A 19,639-nucleotide genomic window follows, 5' to 3' on the forward strand; every position below is an offset into this window, starting at 1 on the left:
TGGTCTAGACCTGTTCCTATGACTCCAAAGTAAATTGGTCTGTTGTCTGATTAGTAGGTGATATAATTGTTTTCTAATTCTGATGAAAGACTTGTCCTCCCATTTTAATATCAGGACGTCAATAGGACAAAATACAATTCAGTTTAAAATTTAGTTTTCAACCTAAATAAGGGTTTTCTCAAAGAATTTACTCATACTGGATGACTCTATGTATTTATTCAATTTTGGCTGATACCTCTTATATAAAAAAAGATAGAATTGCTTGTATTGCGAATTTAGGTAAAACAACTGGTAAATTTCAAACAATATAAAATGTACGTAGCTGTTAAAGGAGGCATTCTCTCCATCACTAATGGCTGCAGTGATGGTTTGGAAATGTAAAATACAAGATTTCCATCAGGCAGAATATCTAAGAGTTCCTTCTCTTTAAACGAAAAAGAAGTTATTTCTGACTATATCTTCATTTGTGTAGTAATCTCCTTAGACTTTGCTACAACTTTTAAAATTAGCTATTGCATCTACAAAATAATTGCCCTTCATTTACAAGAGGCACTCACTTGTGACACATACAGCATCAGGTCACATGTAGATGGAATTGCTATGCAAAAAAAAAACCCAAGGCCTGCTTCCAAAGTGGCTTTTACAAAATTTGGGGTAAATGTTCGAAAATTAGTCTTATAGAGACAACTGTCAAAGAACTGTAATTGGGAACCACAGTTCGACTGTTAATAAACTATTTGTTCAATCTTATTTTTGCAATATGTTTAATGTTTAAACAGGTAGATATAGAGCGTAGTTCTATTTCTGACAGTAGCAATCCTTAAAAATAGTCAAAATTCATAGAGAAATAATGCGTTGTATAGTGCATTGCTTTATCAACTTGAATTTTCATAGAAACATAGAAAATAGGTACAGGAGTAGGCCATTCGGCCCTTTGAGCCTGCACCACCATTCAAAATGATCATGGCTGATCATGTAATCTCAGTATCCCATTCCCACCCCTCTCCCCATACCCCTTGATTCCTTCAGCCACAAGGCCCACATCCAGCTCCCTCTTGAATATATCTAGTGAACTGGCCCCAACTGCGTCCTGTGGGAGAGAGTTTCACAGGTTCACAACCCTCTGAGTGAAGAAATTCTTCCTCATCTCAGTCCTGAATGGCTTAGCCCTTATTCTTACATTGTGAGTCCGAGCTCTAGAGTTCCCCAACATCGGGAACATTCTTCCCCTATCTGGCCTGTGCAGTCCCATAAGGATTTTATATGTTTCTATGACCCAGCATTCTTCTAAATTCCAGCAAGTACAAGCCTGGTCAATCCAGTCTTTCCTCATTTGGCAGTCCTGCCATCTTCGGAATCAGTCTGGTGAATCGTCACTGGACTCCCTCAATAGCAAGAATGTAGCAGGATTCAGGAGAATTCCAGGCTCAGACCGCCTACCTCAATTGAAATTACGGGATCTTCATTGTTAGGCTGCAGTTGGGATAGATTAGTGCAGGAAAGAGGTCAGAGGTCTCTCTAAGACAGACTTGGTGCTGTGGGATTTTGTCCTGGTAATAAAAAAAGTAAGGCCCTCTTGTCCTCACCACTCAAACATCCACACCTCTACCCATTCTCCATGCCACTCCATTACCTCTCAATCCACCCACACATCGTCCATTCATTCACTGTGAGGCAGGTTTTGACAATCTAGCCACCTCTATGCAAGCTTTAGCTGACGTATGCCTATCCATCCATCACACATTGTGTAGAAGCAGTGACAAACCTTATTGAGACTGTAGGCTGCATAAAAAAAGCTTTAAAAAATGATTAATTTCTTACTTTCCTTAAGCAAAAATCTTTGGGCAGCACGGTGGCACAGTGGTTAGCACTGCTGCCTCACAGCGCTAGAGACCCGAGTTCAATTCCCGCCTCGGGCAACTATCTGTGTGGAGTTTGCACTTTGTTTGGTTTCCTCCCACAGTCCAAAAACGTGCAGGTTAGGTGAATTGGCCATGCTAAATTGCCCGTAGTGTTAGGTCTAGGGGAATGGTGGGTGCTCTTTGGAGGGTTGGTGTGAACTTGTTGGGCCGAAGAGCCTGTTTCCACACTATAAGTAATCTAATCTTTTTACTGCAAGTCAATAGAAGTGACAATCATTCAGACCCTTTGAAGAATCAAGAACAGAAACCAAAAATGCTTGAAATATTTTAACCTGGCACAAAAAAAATTGTGAAACCGACAGAAGTTGATTGGTTGGTACGATGTCCTCCAAGGTCCACTGAACTCATTACATCACCTTACCTTTCCATAAAGTGCTATAATTTGGATTAAAAATCTCCACTATATTAATCTCAGGCAATATACACAGAATTGATACACACTATTGAAATCTCACACCCTAAGCCCAGGCTGAAAGACCCCACTTGTGATATTTCAGAAAGGGATTGTTTCACATTTATGATTTATATATTACCTTTGGAAAAGTTCTTCAATGATTGGAATTATTTCAAGCAATATGAAACCACTGCCACAATTCCTTTCCTAGCAAATGGTAGTCCTTAGGGTTAAAGGGATAAAGGGGTATGGGGAGAAAACTGGAACTGGATAATGAACAATGATCATGAAAAATGGTGAAGTAGGCTCAAAGAGCTGAATGTCCTACTGTAGCTCATACTTTCTGTGCTTCTATGTACCTAAACCTCTGATACTTTTTTCTGAAGGCAGCACGATTTCAGAAGTGGTGGTAATCTTCCAGTGCTACATTTAAGTTACCTTTCTTAAACTACATGTTCAGAAGGGGGATTGAATCAGAGCTGGTTCATATTTGCACAATAGTGGTCATTTTGATGATCAAGGCAATACAAAAAATCTAAAGAAAACTAATAATGCATTTAACCTGGCCAGTCCATTCATGCAGTGGCTTAAAAATATATAAATATGGATTTAATCTTCCCATAAAAATGAATGTATATTTTCACAACATATATATATGTGGGTAAAAGCACTGACAAAAAATGTATATAAATACTTTTCAGAATTAATTTTAAGATGTGGGATCTCATCCTAAAAAATATATTAATAATGAAAATGTCAAAACCAAATATGACAGGATTTTATTGCTCTGTTTTAATATGAATAAAGTTAAGCTAGGTATTAGTGCAATTTATACTTTGTAACCTATTTATAAAATGTTGACAGGTCCGCTAGCACTAACATGGGAACCAGGGCATTATCACATGACAGTATTTTTATCCCAGAGGGCTCAACAGGCGATGGAGCAATGGCAGAAGTGACATCCCAAGAAAACTTCCCAGGAAAAGTGCGAACCCTTCAGGTGAGAGGTGCTGCAAGAACAGGCTGATCCCAACATTGTATTGAGTGGAAGGTTGTAATGTGGGTTGTATGGCAGTGACCAGAGCCAACGCATGCAGCTATTATTGCCTCTGTAGTAATAATGATGGCCACAAGCCAACTCCAGTTTGAGTTAGCTCAGACTCTTATTTATGAGAAATGTTTTTAATTCTCTCTTTTAGAAAGTATCTGTAAATAATAGCATGGAGTGAAATAGCATTGTAAGGTGGAAATTGCTGTTCCACTGAGATTCTCACTTTCAATCTAACATTTGCTGATTACTTTTACAAAATATGCACATGAGATCACATTCTTTCTTAATTGCTTTGCTACTGCTGGCAAATGGCTAAGTGGAGAAGTGAATTACTTCCTCTCTGAACCTTGGCATGAATCAGGCAGAAACTATAGCCTTCGATATGTGTGGCTATAAAAATCTTGTATAAACACATGTCTCAGCTTAGTTTGAGAGTGCAGGTTTGTTAAGTATTTTCAATAACGACGATCACCACTGTATTTCAAAGAATACCTAAGACAGACACAAAACATGGAGTCAGAGCAAGAATTTACTACTTAGAGTCAACACATGTCCTTCTGTGGCCTTGGGTTTTAAGTGGCTTGGTGGCTCAGTGGTTTTCACTGCTGCTTCACGGCATCAGTGACCCCAGTTCGATTCCAGCCTCAGGCAACGTATGTGTGGAGTTTGTACATTCTCCCCGTGTCTGCATGGGTTTCCTTCGGGTGCTCCGGTTTCCTCCTACAGTCCAAATCTGAATTGTATCAGATTCAGATTTCTGTACGCAACAATGAATAGCTGGATTATTACCAAAACTAAACTTTGTCCAGCAAAGATGTGAAGCCTATTGACAACAGTTTGAATTTTGTAAAGGTATGCAAACTTCTTACAAGCATACACAAACATGAAGAGAAACCAGTATGGCCAAAGAGAATTGTAAAAAAAAGCAGAGAACACGCTGGGTTGTTTTTTTTCTCAGACAGGTCTCAACTTCTCTCTTAGTGAGTTAAAAATGAGTAAGAATTATTCTGCTCGCAAACTGGATCATGTGACCTCTCTCTGACCATTCTCCTGGTTGTGTGACACCATCCAAGCTCCCTAATCTTTGTAGGTGCAACATGTTGTTGTTGTATCAGTACCATTTCCTTAACAAAGTGTCCTTTGTTTTAAATTTCACAATATAGTTATATGGGTCCATATTTTACAGATGATATTTGTATCACAGCTCTTCATAATACCTGCACTCTTGGGAGAAATGAAATGTGGCTCAGACGCACTTTACTATAAAATCAAAATATAGGAAACATTTTCTTAAAAATCATGCCTGCATCTGTTCAATCTTGAAGCCTAATTGATATGCCTTTGCTTGTTTTGATGCTCAGGTCATTTGGAATGAAGTTAAATTCTGGACAAAGTATCAGCTATCACCTTGTTTCTCTCTGCAATATAAGCATCGCTAGGAAGCATGTAATTCCAGAGGCAGATTGACTCTCCTTGAGTGGAGGGCCAGGCCCCCTCTGTAGTGCCCTGGAGGGAAACTGACAGCATTCCTTTGTGGGTGGTTTCATTAGCTAGCTGTCTCCTAGCACTGCCCTATCTCCTTGTGAGAAGGACCTGGACTGGGCTGAAGATTTCCCTTGCCTTGGTTGCATGCATTCGGTCCTGGGAACCAAGGCTTAGGCAACGGGGTACACATCTGCAGCAGCCTCTGAGGCTGCTAGGCCTCACTCTCCATGGCAACCACTAACCTGCCCATGTTTGCAGACAGATGTGATTCGCTGCAATGACAAAGAAGTTCATCACGTCGCAGATGCTGCTGATTCTTTTGCATTTGGTACTTACTTATTTGGCAGGACTTGGATGTCTCTGCATCCCTACAGGAGTGATTCTGCAAGAGGCAGGATTCTGTACTCAGATCGGGCGAGGACACTGATGTTGGGCACTGATCTACCCTACATCTATTTATGGGTAGTCTCCTATAATGGGAAACAAAGGGGGATTGAGATGAAATGACAGTGAGTGTCATGGCTGTTAACATTGTTGCATGTTGGGGGGAGGTGGTTAGGTGTCCCAAAAGACTAAATGTGGTGGGCATGCAGAGTTAGTGGTGCAGGAGGCTGAGGGGTAAGAGCAGGTATGGCAACAGTGAGAGTGATGAGGCATGAGCCTTGGTGGGAGGTGTATGTAATGGCGCTGACAGAGGCATCAGAGAGAAGAATGTAGCACTTAACCTGGCAGATAGGAGAAGGTCATTAAACTTTTTGTAACACAGCTGACCATTCCTCCTCACTGTGGGAAACATGTTAAAGAAGCCATTCCCTACGGACAAGCCCTGTGTATACATAGGATCTGCTTATATAAGGAAGAACGTGATGGACACCTACAGACTCTGAAAGATACCCTCCTAGGAATGGGATACGATGCTCAACTCATTGATCGACTCTTCCAACATGCCACAGCGAAAAACCGCAATGATCTACTCAGAAGACAGACAAGGGACATGACTGATAGAGTACACTTCATCATCCCAGGAGCAGAGAAATTATGGCAGCTTTCAGCATACCACTGATGACAACAAACATCTCACCAAAATCTTCCAAAAGCCTCAAAGAGACCATCATTCATAGTAAACTACCCAGTGTCAGGAGAACTGTGACCACAACGCTACACAACCCTGTCACGGCACCCTCTGCAAGGCATGTCAGATCACCGATGTAGATACTGTCATTACACGTGGGAATACCATCTACCATGTACATGGCAGATACTCATGTGACTCCGCCAATGTTGTCTACCTCATACGCTGCAGGCAAGGATACCACGAGATATGATATATTGGTGATACCATGCAGACACAACAGCAATGCATGAAAGGACACACGCAACAATTGCCAGACAGCGATGTTCCCTCCCAGTCGGAGAACACTTCAGCGGTCAGGGTCATTCAGCCTCAGATCTTCAGGTAAGTGTCCTCCAAGGTGGCCTTTGAGGTACACAACAATGCAGAATCACCGAGCAGAAATCAATTGCCAATTCTGTACTCATGAGGATGGCCTCAATCGGGATCTTAGTATCATGTCACACGACATTTAACCCCCAACGTACTGTTCTGTGTTTGTAAAATCTTCCTTACTGTTCTGACTCCACTATCTTGATTACTTGTTATCATCTCTATACCTTAATAGATTTGTACAGCTTTTGATTATTTGTTAGTTTGGTTAGACTAGTTTGGTGCAACTCTGATAACAATCACATTGTTCCAGCCATTTGCTTTGTCTCAGAGCACCATCTTAGTTTTGATTATTGTTAGTTACCTCTCTGCCTTAGTTAATCAGTTGATAGGTCATCCCTTGTTATTCAGCTGTTGACGCTTTATTCATAGCCTTTGACACTTTTGATCATCTGCAGAGACTTGTTATTCAGTCTGGCGACACTCCACTCATACTATTTGTACTTATCGGTTGACGTTCTTAATTACCTGGAATTATCTTGCCATTATCTCTCCGCCGATATATTCTGTGCCTGTGTGCTTCCCTCCACTTCACTTAATTAAGAAGTAGTGCTCCAAAAGCTTGTGATTTTAAATAAGCCTGTTGGACCATAACCTGGTGTGTGACAGTGGAGAAGATAGTGATCCAGGTGGTGACCTCTGCTCATGTTGTCTTAATCTGGAGATGTGACATCCTCTGCTAGGAAGAGGATGCCTTTTCTCTGGATCGTCCCATCCACCAGGAGTGCAGGATCCCTATCAGAGAAGCTTCTTCAACATGTTCAGACTCCAGCCTTGACCATGCAGGGCAGCTTCAATGGGTTTTTAATGGTGGTGCACGTGCAAGGAATGCCCATATTCCAGGGGTATCCAGCGAAAGGTGTGGAATAAGGTGTCAGAATGGGGCACACTAGCAATAAATGAGATGAGTTTGGTAAGATATCTCAGTTCAAAAAACAATAAGAATATTTTGGATCTGTTCATTATTTCCTTTATTGAGGAAGAAGTATATATACTGAAGATCACTGTAATTATATTTTCCTTTGCAACTGCTTATGTGTTTTTATTCATTAATTTGCTCCATAGCTTGTCAATAATATTATATAATTTATAAGCCTACAGCTTTTTGAAGTCTAGGCGACCCCATGAGTGTTCAGAATGTATTCAGTAAACCAAATGCAATGGTTTTGTTAATACCGATATTGAGAATTACTGAGAATATTATAAAAAATTCATCAGATACATACTCCAGTTCAGCAAAGAGCAAGAATTTGAGAATGAACATGGGAGAAATATCTAAGTCCCGAAAAAGTAATAACATGCTTCTAAATTATGGCATCTTTAAAATAGAGTATATCTCAGAGTCTGTTGGCCAGTTGCCTGGCTGTTCCACAGTTCAATTATCAGGAAAGGTTTTTGAATTTATAGTTATGTAACCCTGCAACTTATTAGTCTTGTTAACCTTTCATTCAGAGTAATTAGGGATTGAATTATTGCCTGCACATATTGCCTCATGGGAACTTTCTCAAAGAATCCTGGATATCTCTTAACCTGGTTTTGTAACCATTATCCCAGCAGCAACATATTAATGGCTTTTAGACACAAGAAGATACATCTTCAACTTGCACCCTGTGTATTGAACTGGCAAACTTGAACAGATGCCCACTAAAGAAACAGCCCAGTTTTATGTTTCATTGATTTTTGTTCTGGTTAACTGATCTACAACACAGGTGATAGATTTTTCTTTGATCTTTTCAATCCCTTGCCTTGCAAGTACTGGATGGGAGCAAGGTGGTTTGAAGGCAACATCAGATGTGTTTATGTTTGTAATTTGGCACATCTTATGCTTTGCTGTAAGGACCGTTCAATTTGAATCCTTAGCAACATTGCTTGACCTGGTACAATCCCCTCCTCCCCAACCCCTCCACTATTGAGCAGGTTCTCTGAATAGGATGTTTTTCACACTGGATGAGGGTGTGAGATGGAATCACACTCCCCCACCTCAAACACAGGTTGCAAATGGCCACAGAGACCACTTAGTGCCAGGGCAGGCCATTTGATAAAGGTTTGCTTTGGTTCTATGAGATATCATTCCCACTGCTTTTTGAGAATGATAGCACTTTCTAGCACTCATCCCACATATCATTTGATCATACAGGGTGATCTGGACAAGTTAGGTGAGTGGACAGATGCATGGCAGATGCAGTTTAATGCGGATAAATGTATGGTTATCCACTTTGGTAGCAAGAACAGGAAGGCAGACTACTACCTCAATGGAATCAATTTATGTAAAGGGGCAGTACAGAGAGATCTGGGTGTTCTTGTACACCAGTCAATGAAGGCAAGCATGCAGGTACAGCAGGTAGTGAAGAAGGCTAATAGCATGCTGGCCTTCATAACAAGAGGAATTGAGTATAGAAGCAAAGAGGTGCTTCTGCAGCTGTACAGGCCCCTGGTGAGACCACACCTGGAGTACTGTGTTCAGTTCTGGTATCCAAATTTGAGAAAAGACATTCTGGCTATTGAGGGAGTGCAGTGTAGGTTCACGAGGTCAATTCCTGGAATGGCAGGATTACCTTACACTGAAAGACTGAAGTGACTGGGCTTGTGTACCCTTGAGTTTCGAAGATTGAGAGGGGATCTGATTGAGATGTATAGATTATGAAAGGATTGGACACTCTGGCAGTAGGAAACATGTTTCCGCTGATGGGTGAGTGCCGAACCAGAGGACACAGCTTAAAAATACGGGGTAGACCATTTAGGATAGAGATGAGGAGAAACTTCTTCACCCAGAGAGTGGTGGCTGCGTGGAATGCTCTGCCCCAGAGGGCAGTGGAGGCCCACTATCTGGATTCATTTAAGAAGGAGTTGGATAGAGCTCTCAAAGATAGTGGAATCAAGGGTTATGGAGATAAGGCAGGAACAGGATACTGATTAGGAATGATCAGCTATGATTATATTGAATGGTGGTGCAGGCTCGAAGGGCTGAATGGCCTACTCCTGCACCTATTGTCTATTGTCTATTGTCTATTCCACCCACTCTCAAATCCATGTTTTCCCACCTATCCCCTTGTTACTTTAGAGACCTTTTGCCAACTCAATGTCAACTCATAACAATCCATATCACACACCACCTTTGCCTTCTACCTCTCATGTCAACTCACTCAGTATCCACCCTAGGCAGACCACAGGCCCATACTGAAATGAAAGGAAATAAAGTCCTAAATATCAAATATAGACGTCACTGCATTAAAAAAATAAACATGTATTCACTACCCTGCCTTAAAGGCAACTAATCCTTTAATAACATCTTCAAGCTGTTAAATTGTGGGCTTACAAATCCCATCCCCACACTCTGATAATGATAGGTTGAAGAAATCAGCTATCTATTAATAATGTTATAATGAAAGCATTTAGGGTTTTGTCAACAAACAGCTATTGAAACTGCTAGAACAGACTTTTTAATTCCACAAACACAGGCTGTTATCAATTTTTTAAGGGGCAACCCATTCAAGTATCTTCATGCTTGACAGTTCTTATAGACCTTATCTGCCTGAAAAAGCATTGAAACCTCTTTAAGGATTGAGAATTTCCACACTACTCCCGTGAAAATGTGATCTGAACACTGAGTTCAAATGGCCCTGCTGATTTTGAATTTTTCACACGAGTAATGTCCTAACCCCTCCCCTTGCCCCTCCATCTGTTGTGTGTGAAAATAGGATTTGTCAGAAATGGAGACAGAACTTCCAGAGCTGCACAAATCTTAAACTTCAGGTTATGTTTTACTGTATTCTTTGCATGTTGATTTAAACTATACTCTGAACTATGGGGATTTAGACAGTGCTGATTATAAGGAACTCATTAGTTCCATCTCATCTTATAACATGGACATTCTTGTGCAACTTGGTGTACAGATACAAGCAAACTTGTGTACGGATGATGATTACACTGAACAATGGCGCAGCTGAGATGACCAAATTGTTATTTTAAATATAAAGTGGTTCCACTGAACATAGTGGAGGAGCTGCATCTGTTGTGGCTTTGGCTCCTGCGTTCTGCAAATGTATGAAACCTACAGAAAATTGATTAACCAAATAATTTTGATATTGTACAAGAATAGTCCTTCATATCCTATTTAAATGTACAGCCGTTCAGTTGTTTGTGCAAGATTCTTTCTGAAATAACTTTGTGTTTAACAACAATATATATACAACGTACACATTCAGTGTATTTGTACCAAAATACAGTATTCCATGTTTTCAACTCTCCATTTTAGCACTTTCCAGGTAAGATTCCATAGTGCAATGCTAGCTGAAGAAGGAGGATCTATTTACTTGACTGTACAATTGTTTATAATTCTGATTGTATTCTTCAGGGAAATAAGGTGGCATACAATAGGGGATCTTGAGTATCTAAGGAGACGTTTTGAGCTGATGCAGTACCATCTTGTAGGTGGTACACACTGCTGTCCCCTTTGAGTCAGCTGGAGCAATTAAATATTTAAGGTAGTGGACTGAGTGCAAATCAAACAGGCTGCATTGTCCTAGATGGTGTTGAACTTCTTGAGTGTCGCTGGAGCTGCACCAGTCCGTGCAAGTGGAGAGTATACCATCACAGTCCAGACACATACTTTGTAGATCTGGGGTGTGAGGATCTGGGTTCCTTGCTGCAGACTTCCTAGCCTACTCTCATAGTTACAATTATTATACAGCCTTTCCAATTCAGTTTCTGATTGATGTTAACCTCCAAGATGTTGACAGTGTGAATCCACATGGTAGTGTTGTTGAATGTCAAGGAAAAATGGTTCAATTCTCTGTTGTTGGAGATGATCACTTGTGTGGCCCTTGCTACTTACTAACCTAGCCTGAATGCTATCCAGATCTTACTGCATGTGGTGGCACAAACTTCAAACCTCTAAGACAGCATTAGTTTCTTTTCATTTGTTGATTTGCAACTGTTCACCACTCTGAAAATTGATTCTTTAAGTCAAAAAATAATTGAAAATCTAGAATTTCTCTTCCTGGGTAGAACAAAAAACTGTAAATGATCAAAGTATTTGATTTATGGTTTCAGGTAAATTTATCCAAAGGGCTGTGTATATATTGCTACAAGCAGTCTATCTGGTATATATTCCTCCAAAACATCAATATTTTTATGTATAAGAAGGTGAATCTGTTAAATGTATTTTGTCACATATAGTATGGTACTTTAAGGGGGTTGATGATTGAGAAGAGTGTATCTAGGTCAAAGGCTCACTTAGCAGGTTAGGAATAGAATAATAAGCAAACACTGTGTGACGTTATTGAGATGAATTCTTATTTTTTAATGAATTAACAACAAGCAATTTGAAAAAGCCAGAGATTAGAAACTTATTTACATCTTCTTCTATTTCTTAGCATCAACTAGCAAAAGATATTAAATTTGGCCAGCACCCCTTGACTCTCACTGGGAAAAGAATGGAAGATACTGGAGCTAACTCAGAGGTTGATCAATTTCTCCGCAGTCCATTGGAACAACCTGCTCTGCAGGATACCAAATTTCCAGCCTCAACACCTAAGGTGAGTTTTCAGTCAACACTAGATTTTGTCTGTAAATCTAGCGCTTTGTATAAAATTTGCTCTTTTTCTTTTGAAATTGACAGTTTCTGATAATGTGCTGGCAGAATTTTGTCATTAAAAACCCACAATAAAAGTTCTAATTAGAAAGTTTTGCTTTGTTTGATTGGAGCAATGAAGCAACACTCAGAAGATGTATATTGTAGGAGGGGTAGCTGTTTAAAGTTCTGATATTAGACCCTTCCTGATTAAGGGGCCATTTGCTTCATGAGAAATAGTTTGTAATTTTTTTTTCCCATTGTTTACAAACATGAGGTGGAATTCTCCCTTCCTGGAGCAGTATGGGAAATGGAGAGAAAGTTGAGAAAAGTTACTGAGAATGAAAAAAGTCTCAATCACAACATTGAAAAAGATGTTTACGATTTCGCCTTTAATTTTTAAATGACAACTTCAGCATTTTGCTACTGAGTGACGACTACATTACACATTGCTAATTGCTGAGCTTACCTTGTTTATACATCTGTCACGAGAAACTAGACAGTGCAAATTCCAATCAGATAAGTCAGAGCAGGTAGCTAGTGACTGCAGCTCACTGATAACTTGTCCTAACCATCATTCAGCTCCATCTTCGGCACAAATTCCATCCTTGCTCCTTGGCCACCAACCTCCTTCGGCCTTTGTCCATACAAGTTGGCAGTGGCAAACCACCAGCCTCATCATACCAGCTCTCTGACTAACTGACACAACATTTCAACCCTTCAGCACTTTACCTTGGAACTCAAGGTCACTTTGCACACCAGAACCAGAAGTCAATGCCACAGTCGGCACGCTGACTCTGATCGCCATGCAGAGCGGCTGCACACTTACAAAAACACAGAGCTTAGAGGGAACATTCACACACATGTACCTTATGTATCCACATCTTATGGTTCTTGACTTCCTTTCTTAGCCCTTGTATGCGTTGTATTTTCTAGGAAGCAGTCAGACACTGTGCCTTGCCCTGCTTTTTATTATACAGTCCTTAGTGCTAAGTTACAGAATGGCAGCCTCTGTAGCTTGCATTGCTTCTCAGTGTAGATAGAACGTAGCTTATCTGTGGCAGGGAACATTGAATAGTCAAGGGGATGGGCATGTCATTGTATGGTACTGGGCTATATCAGTATCACACCTGCAACACATGGCAACAACTTATGTGGCAAATACACTGTTTATGTTTCAAGCAAATGGCCAATCAAAGAGGAGCAGACCTTACTGGGGTCAAGGGGTCTATTGTCAGCCAGTGCGTGTTGCCACAGTCAACTCCAGTCCAGGGCTGCCATAGTCAGACAGGAGCTCGGTCTAGGAATCTGTGTCCTTGCAGTCCACTGATTGAGCCACTGTCACAATGGCAGGTCAAGTGCAACCAATCTGAGGATTACAAGTTGGTCTGTTGGGGTGATGTAGAGGCATTAGTTTGGGGAGCAGTGGGCTAATTTTTCCAGCAATGAGACAAAGGAATGGATTGAGTATTATGGGAGTCGATAAAAAGTGGAATTGGAAAGGCACAGCAGGTCTGGCAGCATTGGAGGAGTAGGAAAGTTGATGGTTCAGGTTGAGCCCCTTCATCAGGATTGGGTAATGTATAATGGATGAATATGGAGCAGCAGTTAGAGGCAATGCATGTGGACAGTGGTGAGGTGTCTAGCATGAGTTAATAGGAATGTCAGAGGTCAGGAAATGTTAGTAGTTTTGGAGAATTTGGTGACTGAGATCTGTTGAGTAGGCATTGTGATGTAAGATGTGTGATTTATATATATCATTTATGTTTGGATTTTGAACTAGTGGTATGTGGGTTTGTTCTGTATTTCTGAAATGTCTGACCTTTTAGATATTTCTGTAGCCACAGTGATTTTTTTTTGTTGAAACAGTCTGACAGAGATAGTTCAGGGAGGCTAATGGGAATTTGTTTACTTTGGGAGAATTGACAAGCAAACAAAGTAAATAAGGTGGTGCATTAGGCTTTCAAGTAGAAGATTCTGGAATTGATGCTTTAGGTGTAGGGGAAGCACTCATAATTTTGGGATGGGAGGAAAGCTTTTTTAGTTTCAGTGAGGCAGTTTGCAGAAGTCTTAGCTGAAACTGCATGTGTAAACAAGAAGTAGTGATCAATTTAGCAAAGTTGACTGATGGTTGGTTTGTAATAGAGAGTGATACCAACAATTTGGGCGCCATTCCCACACCAGCTGAGATTACCATGAAGGATCCTCCTTAAGCTTTCCCTTGTCTGAGGGCTGATGGCCCTCAGGTTAAACCACTACTAATCGTCTCTCTCTCTGTCTCTCTCTCTCTCTCTCAAATGATCTGGTAAGACTATAGTGACTTTACCTTTACATTTACCTAAGAAACAAAGGTAATTTTAGGACTATTAAGAAAAGGATTATGTCAGCTTAGTTTAAAAATTTCAGACCATTAATATTTCAGTAATATTGGGTTAAACCCCTGAAGCTGGGACAATCTGAGTTCAGTTCCATGAAGGCTCCAGGAAGAGGCCATCAGTCTGAAATACAATAATTTATGTCACAGTTAAATTAAGCTAAATTAATGTAATCTGTTCAGATATGGAAGAGAAGAGAATTCTATCTGGTGTGAGTACTGTAAAGCAGTGGATGAAAATGGAATAACGTAGGATAGGTGGCTTCAGTTTGGTTCCACAGGTCAGCGCAACATCAAGGGCTGAAGGGCCAACACTGCGCTGTAATGTTCTATGCTCTACATCAGTGCTTTTGGGATTAATGTAATAGCATTTACCATGTGTTTTGAAATTTTAAAGTTATGTTATATACAAATAATTTGGTTTATGTTATTTTATCTTCATCTCTTTTGCATACTTCTCCATTTTTTTTGTTAAGGCCAAATCTTCAGCATTGTGTGTCTGTGTTACAATAAAAACAAATCAAAAACTTATCATGCCAGATTTCAGTCTGAGATCTGACTTGTTTGGTAATAACATCATCTGGGATGATAACGACATGTAGTATGTAATAGTGAGAACTGTAGTTCAGGAGCTTTAGTGAGAAATGTGTGGTGACCTGGTGACATTGAAGTAGCAGAGAGAGGATGGTGACACTTATCCTTGCACAGAGCAAAGGATCGTTGACCTACTTCCTGTTCTCTTTAACCCGTGACACAACACTGACCTGGGCCGCTATCTGGGTCCAGATTGTATGTGTCCGATGGCATGGCTTCCTATGGCAGTTAGCCAGGAAAGGCACTGTGGTCTTTTCCAAACTAACTCCCCCGACCCCATCTACCAGCTCCAGGTACCTGACCCTGACTTTGATGAGTCTGTGTTTTCTCCTCTCTGGGTCATGTCCTCAATAATGACAGCCACAGTGTGAGGGTCAGTTTGTATATTGGATGGTATGCAGCAGGGCTTTGTGTAGGGTGCTAGCTGGGACCCCTACAGTGGCCTGCATTGCCGTCTCTCCTGCTGTGAGACTCTATCAGAAGGGAGCTGAAGGGGCCATTTACATTAATGAGGTGAAGAGCGGAAGATTACATGAGAAAATCCACTCCAATCCATGAATCTCACATGACAAAACTTAACTGAAAATGGGAAAATTCCACATGTGGTATCAATACTTTGTTTTGTTGATTACATGTGGCTTCATATTGTCATGGAGTCAAAGCACTTATGCGAAATAGGAATGGGACAATTACATTGCCATTGCACATTGACTACTTTATCCAAACACTTTTGATGATTGCCATAATAAGTAAAATATCAGCCTAAATTTTAGAAAGTTAACCTCTTTATCTCAGAAAGTAAGTTTGATGTATTCTACTTGCTTGCAGCAATTTACCTTGGTTTGAAACTAAAATGGATTATCATATGGATGGAAAGCACGAGGGGCTGGTGGGAAAGTAAATTGAGTATTACATGTGCCTGGTTGGTGCATTTTTGACAGAGGGGCACATAAAATAGGGCAGGTGTTCAGCCCACCACTTTCCCACACAATCCTGACCCACCCACATTATAAAGGATATGGTCAGGCACCAAAATTAGCACACTGCCCAACATATGTAAATAAATAATTAAATGCTAATTGATCTTGTTATGCTGACTGAAATAAGCCTTCAGTAGCTGGCATCCCATCACCAATCACCCTTTATTTACAAATGCATAGCCTTTGACAATAGCACTGCCTCTTGCTGAGTCAGACATTCCGGGGCTCAATATCCCAGACATTCACCTTTTTATTTCAGAGCTGAAAATGTGTTGCTGGAAAAGCGCAGCAGGTCAGGCAGCATCCAAGGAGCAAGAGAATCGACGTTTCGGGCATGAGCCCTTCTTCAGGAGGGCTGAAGAAGGGCTCATGCCCAAAACGTCGATTTTCCTGCTCCTTGGATGCTGCCTGACCTGCTGCGCTTTTCCAGCAACACATTTTCAGCTCTGATCTCCAGCATCTGCAGTCCTCACTTTCTCCTAGAACCTTTTTATGTCAGTCAGGTCTCCCTGATTGGACCAGATTAACAGCTCCTCTCAGAGAACTCATATTGTATGAGGTCTAGCTGGCTGACCTCGCTACAAACACTACACTGACTCAATAATACTGCAGGTTTGGTTAGGCAGGCAGAAGTGAGCATATTTTAAAAGTATGTGGGAATTAAGGAGGTGTACTTTCGGAGGGTGCCTGTAGTGCATTGGGGATATCCCACCAGAAGCTCGTACTCTCCTTTCCAAGTCACACAGTCCTTAAAAGATATCCTCCTTACCATCACCTCCCTAAGATCCCCAAGCCTTCCCCAACCTGTACCTCTGGCTCCAGAGTCCTTTCTCTTGGGACTGATTGTAGTTCCACGACTCCCCATTATGGACCTCTAGCACTGTCGGCACTGTGGGAGCTGGTAGCCACCATTAGAATTTTGCTGTTGCTCAAATGGCTGATTTTCATCCCACTTAAGGGCAGAGGTTCCACTCTGTGTTATGTTATCCCATTACCACCCTGTCATGGCTATGAGGAAGGCTTGTTTCGAGTCTGTCGGCTGGCTGCTAATTTGCCATCAAACGAAGATGAGTCATTCACTCCCCCACTGGTCCCCCTGTGATTTCCATCCACACACTCATAGAGTCATACAGCATGGAAATAGGCCCTTCTGCCCAACTTGTTCATGCTGACCAGGTTTCCTAAACTGAACTCATCCCAATTGCCTGCATATGGACCCCGAATCCCACTAAACCTTTACTATCTATGTACTTGTCCAGATGCCTTATAAATGTTGTAATTGTACCCACCTCCACCATTTCCTCTGGCAGCTCATTCTATACATGCACTACCCTCTGCGTGAGAAAGTTGCTCTTCAGGTTCCTTTTAATTCTTTCCCCTCTCATTTAAACCTGTGCCCTCTAGTTTTGGACTCCCCAACCTTGGCTATTCATCTTGTCTGTGCCCTTCATGAGTTTATGAACCATTAGCTTCCTCCACCTTCTACACTCCAGGGAAAAAGTCCCAGTCTGTCTAGCCTCTCCTTATAACTCGGTACCATTCTCGTTAAATCTTTTTTTCATCCTTTCTAGTTCAATAACATCCTTCCTATAGCAGGGCGACCAGAATTGTACTCCAAATAGGGCCTTACCAATGTCTCATACAGCTGTAACATGTCCAAATCCAATGCTCTGAGTGATGCAGGCATGGGTGCCAAATGCCTTCTTCACCACCTTACCTACCTTAGGGATAAAAACATTCTAAGATTCTGATGTTTCCATTTGTTGTAGCTAACCAGAAGAAACTCTTTGAGGTGATAATTAGAAACTAATAATTTGGAGGGAAATTACATGAAAGCAGACAATTGGGTAGATTTTGCAACAAATTCACAATACACAACAGTGACAAATAGGTTTAGAAAGTGGACTCTGCAGTGCAGCCTTTTACTGCACTGCAGGTGGAAATTTGTGTCCAAAATTGCAGCCACAATATGAGCAATACTGAGTTTGCCAGACAGGATGTTATAAAGGCCAAATAGAGCGTGTCCTTTTGCCAATAAAATATGAGAGTTGGGGGCTTTATATATCAAATATATCTCTTGCAATTGCAGTTTTTGCCTGAGTGATCAGCGATAGTACTGATTGGCTTGATGAAAACCAACACCACACAACGTGCAGTTCAGACATGTCAAGTACTGATCATCACAACTTCTGGTTCTGAGACCTCTAACCATGGTCCCAATTCCAAAATCCAAGAGACCACTTTTCCCAAATCCAGATCTGATGCTCAGACCTAATCCAGAAAACCTAAACCATGCCAACAGCACTTCCTAACCCCAACTTGAAACTCCCAACACTTTTTCCCTGAACCACAATAAACCCTGGATCATGCATCTGAGGCCCAACCTTTGCTTATCCAGATGTTTGTGATCTTATTTCATTTCTTTCCTGAGCATTGATAGACAAATCTGTGTGGTTCCTACCCACATGCTATCTCTCTTATATTCAGGCCTGATGTCCAAAATTCCAGGCTCCTTCGATCTCCTCATGTTCCTCCTGGCTGTTTATACTCCAGAGCTGCTGTCCAAACATGAGAAGTACTAAATTTCTAGGCTTCAATATATGTAGATATAGATTTTAAATCTGACATTGTAAATAATAATCAGTACACTAAACATTGTTAGAGTCTTTATTTCTGTAGTGCATCCTTGAAATTAATTCCATATCAGTCATTCAATGTATTCTGTTCAACAGAGGTCAATTTTGGGACCACAACTATTCCCATTATGCATTAATGATCTGGAAGAAGGAACTGAAGTCATTGTTGCTAATTTTGCGGTGACAGAAAGTTAGGTGGAGGGACAGGTAGTGTTGAGGAAGCAGAAAGGCTGCAGAAGGACTTGGACAGGCTAGGAGAGTGGGCAAAGAAGTGGAATGTAATGTGGGAAAGTATGAGGTTATATACTTTGATAGGAAGATTAGATGCATTGACTACTTTCTAAATGTGGAAGGGCTGCAGAAATCTGAAGTACAAAAAGGAGTTAAGCGATCTAGTTCAGGAGTCTCTTAATGTTAACGTGCAGGTTCAGTTGTCACTTAGGAAGATAAATGCAGTCTTGCAGAGGGCTAAAATACAAGAGCAGAAATGCAGTGCTGAAGCTGTATGATGCTCTGGTCAGACCATATTTGGAATATTATGATCAATTTTGGATGCTGTATCTAAGGAAGGATAAGCTTGTATTGGAGGGGGTCCAGAGGAGGTTTACAAGAATGATCTGGGGATGAAGGGCTTGTCGTATGAGGTGAATTGAGGACTCTGGAACTGGACTTGGTGGAGTTTAGAAGGAAGACAGGGAGAATCAAATTGAAACTTACAGTATACTGAGAGGCCTGGATAGAGTGGACATGGAGAAGATGTTTCCACTGGTTGGAGAGAATAAGACTCAAGGGCATAGCCTCAAATAAAGAAATGACCCTTTAGAACTGAGATGAGGAGGCATTTCTTTGGTCAGAGGGTGGTGAATCTGTGGAACTCCTTGCCATGGAAGGCTGTGGAGGACAAGTCATTGAGTGCATTTGATACAAAGATAGGTTCTCGATTAGTAAGGGGATCCAGGACCATGGGGAGAGGGCAGGAGAATGGGGTTGAGAAACCTATCAGCCATAATTGAATGGTGGAATAGACTATTTTTAGATTACTTAGTCTGGAAACAGGCCCTTCGGCCCAACAAGTCCACACCGATACTAACCCCCTGAAGTGCAACCCACCCAGACCCATTCCGCTA

General features: G+C 41.1%; 1 protein-coding gene across 8 annotated transcripts in view; it reads left to right on the forward strand.

Moving 5' to 3' along the window:
- Window positions 1–19,639, forward strand: part of cracd (capping protein inhibiting regulator of actin dynamics) — a 226,219-nt gene that overhangs the window by 167,010 nt on the left and 39,570 nt on the right. For 4 of the 8 annotated variants that reach the window (XM_087988310.1, XM_087988292.1, XM_043690470.2 and 1 more), the window contains 2 exons: window positions 3,181–3,316; window positions 11,732–11,893. In XM_087988310.1, the coding sequence (XP_087844436.1) occupies window positions 3,197–3,316; window positions 11,732–11,893 (282 nt within the window). In that variant the 5' untranslated portion in view covers window positions 3,181–3,196. The remainder of the gene's footprint in view (window positions 1–3,180; window positions 3,317–11,731; window positions 11,894–19,639) is intronic. The other 4 variants (XM_043690514.2, XM_087988298.1, XM_043690507.2 and 1 more) reach the window with 1 other exon arrangement.

Source organism: Chiloscyllium plagiosum, unplaced genomic scaffold (assembly GCF_037043375.1).
Source record: "Chiloscyllium plagiosum isolate Xiang-an unplaced genomic scaffold, Cpla_swu_hap1 HiC_scaffold_1, whole genome shotgun sequence".
Taxonomy (NCBI): domain Eukaryota; kingdom Metazoa; phylum Chordata; class Chondrichthyes; order Orectolobiformes; family Hemiscylliidae; genus Chiloscyllium; species Chiloscyllium plagiosum.